At 54.1% G+C, this 11,954-nt stretch overlaps 1 protein-coding gene across 1 annotated transcript; it reads right to left on the bottom strand.

The window, feature by feature from the left end:
• Positions 1 to 758: 758 nt before the first annotated feature.
• Positions 759 to 4,474, bottom strand: SLC32A1 (solute carrier family 32 member 1). Its single transcript, XM_030963194.1, has 2 exons — positions 3,706 to 4,474; positions 759 to 2,915 (listed from the first exon to the last, which is right to left on the bottom strand). The coding sequence occupies exons 1-2, from the start codon at positions 4,075 to 4,077 to the stop codon at positions 1,728 to 1,730; spliced, it is 1,560 nt and encodes a 519-aa protein (XP_030819054.1). The 5' UTR covers positions 4,078 to 4,474; the 3' UTR covers positions 759 to 1,727.
• Positions 4,475 to 11,954: the final 7,480 nt, after the last annotated feature.

Below are 11,954 nucleotides of genomic sequence, written 5' to 3'. Positions count from 1 at the left end.
GCCAACACCCCCCTCCCGGTACCGCATTGCGGAGCTGCCCGCTAACCCCGGGCCGGACCGGGCGGGGGAGATGAGGGGACATCCCAGCCCTACCGGGGCTCGACGTGTTTTGGGGACAATAACAGGAGCCCCACGGGGACCTCAGCTGTGCCTGTGCTGCGGGAGCGCTGCCGGTGGGTTCCCCCATCCTCATCCTCGCTGTGTAGCGGCAGCGGATGGACAATTAGTTGTCGTAGCTTTTAAAAAGGTGTAAATCGAGGTGTATTCGGTCACAGGATTGGAGTGTGGGGCTGACCTCCCCCGCGGTGGCGGCTTTGCCCGCAGCGGGGATCAGCCCGACGCTCCACAACCGTGGGCAGGGCTTCGTGAGTTTGGATCAAGCCAGGGGTACACACAGCCTTTTATTTCGTTTATTTCTCCTCCTTTGTTTGTGAGGGGATTTTTTTCCCCTCTTCTTTCACAAGAACGAAAATCTCGGGGTGCATCTGCGAACTCCCGTCCCTGTAGTCTGAGCACTACGGGGGAAAGCAAAACTGCGAGGAGGGAGTGAAAGCAGCCCCGCCACCCCCAGCTGTAAGACGACCTCTTCCCAAAAAATGTCTCCTACCTCTTACAAGCAGCTGAATGCCACCTTCTCTGGAAACCCGGCACTGCCTCCCCTTAGCCCGAGGATGTGTTGTAGCCCTGACCCGGGAAGGATGAACCTCCCTCTGCCCCTGCCCTACTCCTCCAAGCCCCCCACGAACCAGGCCAGCCTCATCATCTATGTTTTCTCTTTATTGTTCCATATATTTATGTACCACATTATATGTTAAAGATAGATTTTTTTTCTGATATACATTTTTCATCTTATTTACCACAATGACACCACACGTACATTGGAAACAGCTCCACGGATCTGGTAGATTGCACAGAATGAATTGTGTCGTAGTTTTGTTCCTGTAATCCCGAACGACATCAAATCCAACCATATATTATTATTATTATATTATTTTTTAGCTTTTCATAATTTAGAAATAACAATTGTTAAAACGAAACGAAACATAAGTCACCGAGAAGTGGACTCCAGGGCTGCGATTTCAACCAGAGGCAACACATTTGTGTTTGATGGGAAGCGCCGTTCCTCGGTGTGGATTGGGATGGAAGAATCGAGCAGTCCTGACATCTATTGTGACTACGGTGTAAACATTGCAGGTAAGCGGCATCACCGGTCGTCAGACGCTGCTTGGGCTTGTTGGGCTGGTCGTACAATCTGGGTCTCGTCTACATCCATCTCTCAAAGTGTTAAAACAAAGGTCCCTGCTCCCGCCCCATCGGCGGGTTTGCTTCCCAATCCCACGGGATCGGCACCTGTGTTTCAGCTACTGAAACACTGATTTGCATATCTGTGAGGAGTGTTGAAAATTGCGACTGTTTCCCAACAGGCCGTTTGTGGGGGGCCAAGCTTCAGGCAACGAGTGAGGACATAGGGGTGGGGCACCAGATAATTTCCTTCCAAAAAATCTAAATAACAAAAAAATAGATTTAAATCTGAGCTTATTTAAAAAGACATCAGGGCGAGCACTTTCGTCTCTTCTTATTTTCCTTAGTTTGCAGATTCTATGACATAGAATTTGTTGGATGCACATAACGAAAATAATGACTCTTTCCATTAAAGGGATGCAGAATTATTTGGCTATGCGGATGTTCGATGCGATTTTCTTCCTGCACCCAACTCTGGCCCCTCCTTAGTCTTCAGCATTGGTTCTGAAAGCCTCTATGAGGCCTTCTAAAGAGTGGATGAACCCAGAGATGCTGCAGATACCACCTATAACGAAAATGGCAACATCGAAGAAGACATGATGCCACAAGAGCTTCCTCCACAAGAGTTTGAGGTGGAAGAGACTGGGGAGCAGGAAACAGAGCCCTGCGCCTGTGAGGCTCCCAGTAAGACCCATCAAGAGGGCGAAATGGGGGACATAAATAGCCATGAGCAGGGTGAAAACTACCAGGGCACATCTGAGGGTGAGTCCCCAGGATTTGAGCCGCCCGTCACCCCCATAGCAGTTGGGGAAGAAAGCCCTGTTTCCCTCTTGGAAAAGGGACCGCTCCAGGACTTCTACAGCTGCAAAGAACGGCAAGGGGTAGGAGAGCAAGGCTTTGGCCACCAAGAAAATGTTGACTACTGCCCTAATGGTGGATGGCAAGTTGTCTGTAATGACCTCCTTGGTCTCATCAGCCCAGGTCAGGTAGGCGACCAAGGCAAAGAGTCCCTTAAGGATGCAAGCTGCGATGTGAGTCCAGTTCATCATGCAATGGAACTCCTTGGGGTTCTGCATGTTTCCCTCCAAGGAAGGCAGAAAGATCTGGGAGGTGTAGCTGAAGACAATGATGCCAATGGAGATGGGAAACTTCTTGACATCAATGTAAAACTTGACTTTGTCCCAGGCCCAGTCGCGCGCCCTGGAGAGGCAGTAGGCGATCACCAGGATGTTGATGACAAAGTGGGCTAACGTGCAGAGCAAGCTGAACTTGGACACTGCCTTGAGGTTCTTCAAGAATGCGCAAGGCAGGAGCACTGCCGTGGCAATGATGGACCACGACTTCTGGGAGACGGGCAGGTTGGGGAAGCTGTTGTACATCAGGTTCCCACTGACCACCACATAGAGGATGCAGGTCATGACCAGTTCAATGATCTGAGCCACGTTGACAATTCTGCCCCCGAGGGTGGGGAAGCGGGGCGCGCAGCACGCGTTCGCGATGTCCACGTAGGAGTCTCTCACCCTGACTATCTCCCCATCCTCATTCTCTTCGTAAAGACAGGCAATAAGGATTTTCCCAGTGTAGCAGCAAACCACTGCAGCGAAAATTATTAAAAAGAGTCCTAGGTATCCACCGTGAAGGATGGCATAGGGCAGGCCCAGAACAAACATCCCCTAGAAAGAGACAAAATGGAAACCGTGTTGCCGGATCTCTGAGGGGCCTGTGGCTGAGCGCACGCAGCCGCACCAGGGCAGTCACGTGCGTGCTCTCTGTCTGCCCACGCACCGTGGCACCCACGCAAGCGGTCACACAGTCACGCCACGCAGCCACTGCCACACGGTGACGCACCCCTGTCCCTGTGACGTGCCACCCCCACAGTCACGCCCGCGTCATCGCACCCCCGAGCACCCACAACAGCCCAGCAAGGTTTGGGTGCCCAGGCTTTGCTCCAGTCTCCACCCTCGCTGTCCCCAGCCCCTCTCAGTGCACCAAGACCTCCGCAGCTGGGGGCATCTCGAGGGGCCAGACTGGGCCCACTCCAGTGCAGCCCCACCACCAGCCCAGTCACCCCCGTGTCACCCATCCCTCCTTGCTGGGACAGCCTGGTGGGGTCAGAATCTGCAGCGTGACAGGGCTGGAGCCTGGGCCCCGTCCTGGCCCTGTGCCCGGTTCGGGGGGGGGAAGAGGGGGCAAAGAAAAGCAGAAAGCCGGGCTAAGGGGTTTTAGTTTCCTTTCTTTTTTTAATCTGTTTTTCCTTTTAATTCCTCCCTCCCGCTCTATTATTCATCTCTATCTTTCCCTTATTTTTATTTCTTGTTTTTCCCCCGTTTTTCCCCTATTCCCCCTTTTCCTCGAAGCCGGTTTGCAATCAGCCCAGGGCTTCTGGCCGAGGCAGAGAGCACGTAACAGGACCGGGATCAGGGAGCGTTGCCCGGTGCCCCGCGGCGGTGGCGGCGGCCGTACCTGGATGGCGTTGGTGACGTTCCATCCCGCCTCCCATGCCGTGATCTTGGGCTTGCCCTGCCCGGAGAGCTCGGAGCAGGCCTCCTTGGAGGCGGAGGGCGGCAGGGGCCCTGTGCCGTCCCGCTGGTAGTGGATGTCCCCCTCCAGGGGCGGCTCCCCGCCCTCCTCGCTGCCCTCGGACTTGAGGATGTCCATCTGCAGCCCTTGCCGATGCTCCATGTCCAGGTCGTCGCAGTGGGCGAAGCCCACCGCCTCCTCGTCGGTGGCCGCCTGGAAGCCCATCCTGGCGAACATGCCGCTCATCTTCGCCTGGGATTTGTGCGACACCGAGGTGGCCACGTTGGAGAGCTTGCTGCGGAGCAGGGTGGCCATGGCGGCGGCTCTGGCGACTCCGCTTCTCGCGGACCCTCGGGGATGCGGAGACCCGACGGGGCGGGCGGGCGGCGGGGCGGTGGACGGGACTTGGTCGCCCCTTGGCGAAGGGCGGCTGCGGGGAGCTGCTCCGAGCCGCTACCTCCGTGTCCCGGCGCAGTGCGGGCGGCTCCCGGCCGGGGTGCCCAGGGGCATGACACCGCTGCGGGGGGAGCGGGCCCGCACGCCCCGCCGCCCGCTCCGCGCTGCTCCGCGCCGCTCCGCCGAGCCCCGCGGCGGGATCGGGGGGTGACTCGGGCGGGATGGGGGGGCTGTCAGCAGCCGGCCGATGTCACCAGACGGGCAGAGCAAGCCCCTGGCAGAGCGCGCCGCGTCTCCATCGCAGTGCGCCCACCTCGCGGAGAGAAGAGGAGAGGGGAGAGAATTGCTGCATTTCTGGGGGAGGTACCAGCCTCCCCGGCCAAGCCCAGCCCCCCGCACTCCCCCCCGCCCCACCCACGCCCGCCGGGCCCCGCCAGCAGCGCCGCAGCCCGGGACCCCCCTCCCCGCCCCCCTCAGCCCGGCTCCGCATCCCTTGCGCTGCCCGCCCTGCCCCGCTCCTGCCCCGCAGCCGCCCGCAGGCCCCCGGCCGCCAGCCCCTTCCCCACTGAGAAACAAAAGAGCTCCTCTGAAGAGGCGGACGGGCGGCTTTTGACAGGTTCTTAACGGGATTTTCCTCCTCGCACCCCCTTCTTTTTCTTTTCTCTGTTCCCCAAAACGCGCGGCCCCTTCGGAGGCGGGGGGCGGCCTGGACAGCGGCCCCTGCCCGGGGGACACAGCGGTGCGTGGCCACCCGCGCACAGGGAGCGAGGGCTCAGCTCTCTCTAACGATTCCTGGGATCAGGGAGCTCCAAAACCGGCGGGACAAGGGGCGCAGATCTCCTTTGGGGCCCGCAGCCGGGTGGCACCGCATCGGCACCGCAGCGGTACCGCCCGGCCGCGGGGGCACGGGCACCGGGGGATGCTCCACGCAGAGCTCTCGGTCCTCACCAGCCACTACTGAGCTTCTCCTTTCTTTAAACAAAATACCATATTTTCGGTTTGCTTCCAAGCGCTTATGTTCGTTTGTAAGTTAAAAGCCTTACGATTTTTAATTTATTTTAAATTTTTCCGAGGTGAGCGGCCAACACAGGCGACAACGGCAAGGGGAAATCCCGGTCCTGTGCTGTGGCACAGACAAGTGGAGAGTGGCAAGGGGAGCGATGGCATTCGGGGGCGGTGTGTGGGAAAGCACGTCCCCTCTGCTGCGGGAGAGCCTTTGAATCGTTGTTTAAAAATATTATATTTATATATATATGTGTATATGTATGTTCTTTGAAAGGTGGGGGAAGGGAGGAATTTCTGATTCCTTTGCTGTTTTGGAAGACAAAAAGAACAATTTTTACTACAGATGAGAGGAAAAGCCGCCACTAAATTATTTCCTAGTATCGTTGTTGAGGGAGTAGGGAGGAGCGCCCAGGCTGCGGTTGCAGGTGGGATGCGGTACTGAGCAGAGATGGGGGAAAAAACCCCAATTCCTAGGGAAAAAAACCTTAAATCACCTCCTTAAAAACCTTTTTATTTTTTCCCCAGCCACAATCTAAAAGCAAATTGTGTGCAAAGAGGCTGAAGGGTGCAAAAACCAGAATAAAACTAAAATATCAGCGGTGAGGGCTGTACCCCTAAGGGGTCTCGGCCGCTGCTCCAGGTGCGGGGATGAACGAGCTGTTTCTACAGCCGGCCCCCCAAAAATGGGGTTTTTTTGATGGCAGCGGAGGAGGAGGGAGACTGAGCGTGGCGCATCCTTGGCTTTGCGTGGGAATTATTACATGTGAGTGCACAGATAGGTCGCGAAAGCCGAGCGGGGCACGGCTTTGCCCCGGCTTTAGCAGCGTCTTGACGGGCTGGGATTTAACGGGAGAAATTGAAAAGCTCGGGCCGTCACCGCTGCCCTCGGCCGCCGTTTCGCCTCTTCACAGCTCGCCAAAACCAGTGATACGACGGACACCGTGAAGGATTAATCCAACGATTTATTTTTCTTTATTATTAACGTTAATTTTTTTATTCATCCTAAGACGAGTTCGTTATGAAAGACGAAGTGAAGGAGCTCTATTTCTGGAGGCTGCAGTGGGCATCGGGGAAGCAGGAACGAAAATGCATCCAAACCTCTGTCTGGTGCGTGATTATCTCCTCAAATAGCCCTGGCGCATCCGTGCCCCTGCCCCGGCACCCCCTAAATTCGATGGGAGACCCAAAATGGTCCCATCGGGCACCCCCGGCCGGCAGCCCTCGATGCCAGGGACTGGAGGGGGTTCCTCTAGGAGCCCCCCAGCTGACCTTTAAGGTCCCTTCCAACCCAAGCCTTTCTATGATCACGCCAAGGGTGGAGGAAATGGGCTTTTGGCTCTTCGTTGAGCATCCAGAATGTCATGGATATGTCAGGCTCGGGAGACATGCCTTAGAGAAAAAAAAATCCTAACCAAAATAAATAAAAATATTTTAAAAAAACCATGAACGACAAACAAAAAGGGAAGAAAAAAACCAAACCGACATAAAATCAACCAAACAAGCAAAAAACCCCAAAACAAAAAACAAACAAACAAAAAAAAAAAACCAAAAACCAAAAACAAAAACAAAAAAACCTCAAACAATACAAAATCCTAACACAAAACCAAAGAACCAAAACCTAGTAAAATCCTCCGAAACAACCAATAAAGCAAAAACTCCAACCAAGGAAAGGAAGAAAATAAATAAAGAAAATCCACAGGGAGCTTGAAAATAAGTTCAGGATCTCGGGGCCGGTGCGGAGAGAATGCCCCGGGGCAGCGCTGCCCTGGGACCTTCCTCGAGTCCTGCTCGGGCCGTTCCTCCGCCCGGGGATGCCCTGGGGTCGGGGATCTCCTTTCGCACTGCTGTGCGGGGCTGTGCCCCCTCCTTGCCCTGGGGACCCCTCAAGCTGAGAGCGCGCAGAGCGCCCCGGGCTGCTGAGCCTCGCCGGACCCCGAGGTCAGTGAGGAACTGGGGGATGCTGAGGAGGTCAGGGGGCTCCCAGGGGCACAGGAGCGGGGGTGCTGCTGTTCCCCCCCATCCCGGTGTTACCGCCGGGAGCTGAGCCCGCACCCACCGCCCCTCGACACCTCGGAACGCCCCCGCACCCCCGGCCCGGCTGGGAGCACCCACCCGGGGTCCCTCTGCCTCCGGGATGCCGGCTCGTTCCTGCCCCTTTCCAGGAGAGGGAGAAAAAGATTTTCTATAGCAGCAGCTGGAAAAATTAAAAGACTTTCTCCCCTTTCCCCCCGAACTACTACCGGCGGCTGAAATGGGCTAGAAAGCACGAAAAAAAAAAAAAAAAAAATAGGAGCGAGGGCGGGGGGCCAGGGAAGGGTTACAGGATACAGAAAGAGAAAGAGAGGAAGAGAGGAAAACCCGGAGAGATGGAGAGGAGGGTCGGGGCATTTACCTCTGCTTCTCTCCCCATCGCTGCCCGCAGCGCGCCGGGGAAGGATGGAGGGGCGGGTGGATGGATGGATGGACGGACGGACGGACGGACGGACGGATGAAGGCAGCCGCGTCACTCCTGGACTCTCCCTAACTCCCAATTAACCCAAGCAGGATAATGGTGCCAAACCTTATCCAAAGGTTAGCGGCTCTCAGGGGGGCGTTTGAGCTGCAAATCGTTTCAGCCGAAGAAGCCGAAAGGCGAGAGCGAGCCCGCGAACGAGCCGCAGCCAGCGCTGGAGCAGGGGGCTCCGGCACCCTCTGCCTTCTCTGAGCCGCTCCCCGGGGCGGGCTGAGGGTCTCCTGTACCCCCCCGAGCAGCCCTAGGGGTGTGCGGGGCTGCTCCTGCGGCGAGCAGCTCCTCCAGACCCCACCATCCTCCCCAGGCACATCCAAGCCGAGGAGCAGCTCTGCCTTATCTCTGCAGACCAGGCTTGTGAGGCTCGTGGCTGGGTCTTCTGATTATTACACCGAGGGAAAAGAGCGATTTGTGCTCAAAAATCATTTAAAGCAAGTCAGGAAGGCCAATCCTGGCTGTGTTGTCTTTCTAAATCTCTCACCACCTCTCCGGGCTGCTGGGCCGCACAGGGCAGTGCCAGCTGCACGGAGGTGCAGATATTTGGGAGCAGGATGGCCATCACTCCAAGTTCGCTGCTCAGTCAGGCTTCCAGCTGCAAAGGATTTGATTTTCATGGGCTGTGGGGGGCTGTGAGCTGCTACAAACACATTAGACTGCAAATTGCGACCATACGAAAAAGGAGGTGTGCAAATCTTGAATGGTCACCTTCATCCTCCCCTGTAACACTCAGGAGGAGAGTGGCTGCCCAATTGCAGGTGTGCAACCCCCTGATTCCTGCTCAGACTGCTGGCCTGTGCCACGATCTTTCCCCACACCCCTCTAACCTGCTGCAGGGCACCTCCAGCACAGCTGCCAGCTGAGGGGCACCTTCTGCCCAAACAGCAAATTCCATGGTCACATCTGCTCGAAGAACAGAACCCTTCCATGCCAGCCCAGGCATTCCTGGAGCACAGCCTCCCCTCTGCACAGGTACATCAGCACCCAGGGAGGTGATCCCAGCCGTTCCACATTCCCACAGCCGTTTCCAAAAGCAGCTCCCGTGTTTGTGGCCGGGCCGATGGCAGCCCTGCAGCCCCGGCAATGCACAGGAGAGGCTGCACAGCAGTGCCCTTCATCCCAGCCCTGCCTCCTCATCCCCCCGCCGCCACCGCGCCGGGCGGCTCTGACAGGATAATGAAGAGTTGCACGATATTCTATAAAAAGGCAATTAGATGAACTGCTGGATTGGGACCAGCTCCCGTGACCTAGTTAATAGCTCTGGGAATTTCGGCTGGGGAAGGAAAAGGCGTCGGTGTCGGACGTGGTGCACCCGTGAGAGGGCTTTGGAGGGGAGAGGGCAGGCTCTGGGCTGCTGCAATGTCCCAAGCCCTGAATGTCACAAGCCCTGAATGTCCCAAACCTTGGGTTCTCCCTCTCGGGTGTGTTTAGAGCTCAGCAGCAGCAAAAAGCATGAAGTGAAAACTCTGGATGTAGAATCACACAAGCTGCTGCTGGGTTTGTGCTCTGATCCACGTTTTGGTGTTCAAGACAAAGACAGCAGCAGCCACATTGGCAGATACTCTGCAGTAAAATAATCATAATAGAGTGAAATCCAAAGGCAGAATCTCCAGGAGAAAGCCCGCAGTGGATATCCCCTCTTTATTTATTTATTTTTTTTTACTGAACACACAAAATGGCTGCCTAAATTACAGACTAATAAAAAAAAAAACCCACAGGTATTAAAGATTGGGAACATAATAATTTTAGATTAATGTGTATTATGATAAGAAAATTTTACTGTATGTAAAAAAAAAAAAGGTTTCTTGCTTTAACCTCACTATTTCCAAAATAAATAACTTCTGATCTGTAATTTGGGACAAAATTTGTACATGAATTGTTGGGATTTCCATTTCCTAGAGGGAAGAGCCTTGATAAACCCTCATCACCTATGAACTAAACATTAATTTGCAATTGGAGCACAACACGTTCCCAAAAACACTTTCCATAGGTTGGAATTGAGTTTAACTCATTGTTTGTCTTTATGCTTCACATCAAAATTAAGTGGTAGCCACTGGGCACCAAATTCCCAACTCACTACTCTGTGGTATTGTTCCCACGAGCCTAACAGCACTTTCATTGACTTAATATATAAAGCTTCATCACTGTCAAATTAAATATTCATATATGTACACACTCTTGTATTTCACAGGAAATGACAATGGACTAGGAAAGGAAGGTGCACACTTCATAGGTGCCAAGCTTTTTAATACCAACTTTCAAATACAAATCTTTTCTGCTGCAGTTTTAGAGGCTGTAACAGCGACTGGTCTGTACAGGAAAATTCTCCCTGTGGTCAGATAATGCCCCAGTACTAGAGACTTTTTATATAATCTATATTTTTTCTTATTCTTTTAGTGCTGTTTTTTCTTAATTGTGTTTAATCTGTGTGTGCTGTGGGAAGGGCATCACATGCAGAGGCCCTGCCAGCAGCCAGCTTGCCTTGGGGTGTTTCTTGTCAGGAGGGCTCAGTCTCAGCCTGCTCCATCCCCCATCTGTCCATGTGCCTTCTCCTTTTTGTGTCCATTTCTGATAAAAGCAGGTCAGCAACACACAGTCCTCCTGCAAATATCTTCCAGCTCTATCCAAAAAACAAGAGGAGCAATTTGGGAAATCCCAAATCCTGCTTTGAGATATTCCTGACAGCTCAGCCAAGGCTACCAAAGCAAGGCAGCAGGCACAGGTTTGTGTATCTTCCTTTAACAGGACCTCTCAGTAGTTTTGGGGTGACAGAAACGGGGTTCACCTAAGCCAGGGAATGGAATTACAGGCAAAACTGCAGCTGGGTCTCTGAACATGACTCCCACACCAATTTGTGGAGCCTCACACATGGAGGGTGCTGTTTCCAGCAGCAGGATTTGGATGTGCAGCCTCTGTGTGCAGATGTCATCCATTAATCTGGTTGGTTTGTTTTCCTAAAGACCAAAAATAAACTCCATGTAAAGGATCCAGTCAAGACCTGAGCCCAGAAAAGCTCACGTGAAGCTGCTGCTGTGTCCTGAGGAAAGCCAAAGGGAAAGTGAGGGACATCACAGCTTGATGCAAAGGGGAGCTCAGCCCACAGCAACGCTTCCCTTGCTGCTGGAGAGGAGGAGACACAAATCCCCACCTGGTGCTGTGCCTGTGTGCCCTGTGTGCCCCCTGCCAGCTGAGGGGACACTGCTGCTTGTGGGTGCTGCACTCACCTTGGCTGTCCCTGCTCTGCTCTGCAGAGTCCTGCTTCCAGCAAAGAAATTTAAAAAAAAAATATAAAAAAAAAAGGAGTAGAAGAGAAAAAAGAAAAAACCTCTTTTTGCAGGAAGGCTGCACACACATCACTCCCGTTCATCCCACAGTGCCAGTGTGAGCAGTGCAGTGCACAGCGCTGGCAAAACTCACTGCGGCACAGGGAGGGTGTGAGTGCCCAGCTGTCTGCAGCCACAGGGGCACTGGGCACAGAACCAGCCCTGCTGGTCCTGCACTAACAGGGAAATGCACTCACACCCTCCCTGTGCCCAGCACAAGCCATGGAGAACCTCCCTGTTTCTTACAGGGCTCAGAGAGGTCAGCCCATCCCAGTGTCTTTGTCTGCAGGGGTGCCCATCATAACCCTGGATACCTCACACTGCAGGCAGTGCTGATCCAGAGCCAGCCACAGGGACAGCACTCAGTAATTACAGCCTAAATGTAGCATTTCTGCAGAGTTTCTCAAATACTCTGACCTGAAATGGAAATGTCAGCACTTCAGATTAGCAAAGCTGGGACAGTGTAATATTTATGGTCCTCACGAGCAACCAAGCAGTGAATTTCTTGCCCAGAGGCACCAGAGGAGTCCAGCCAGCCCTGGGGGTCTCAGCACCAACCTCACAGGCAGAAAACCAGACCTTTGCAGAGGAGCCTTTCTTCTTTCATCTGGGATAATGCACAGAAACAGAACAGGTACTGGGGCAGAACTGAAATTATCCCTTGCCAGGAGACAATGAGGAGGGAACAGACTGGAGATCACAGCTGCAGCAGAGGATGTATTTTTGGTGACACAGCAGCACAGTGCCCAGCTGTGCAGCTCACACTGACACCCAGCAAATATTTCAGCAAAACAGAAATTTCACCTGTTACCACTGCAGCAAACCTCCCGTGGGGGTTTTGGTCACTCCCTGGTGGGATGCTCTGCTCCACAAGAGGCAGAAATGGACCCAGGACCAGGCAAGGTGCAGGAAGGGAGGTTCTCACCCAGGCTCTGCTCTGCCAGAGGGTCTGTGCTTCATGG

The sequence above is a fragment of the Camarhynchus parvulus genome, chromosome 20 (assembly GCF_901933205.1).
Source record: "Camarhynchus parvulus chromosome 20, STF_HiC, whole genome shotgun sequence".
NCBI lineage: Eukaryota > Metazoa > Chordata > Aves > Passeriformes > Thraupidae > Camarhynchus > Camarhynchus parvulus.
This window is presented reverse-complemented; position numbering and strand designations above follow the sequence as displayed.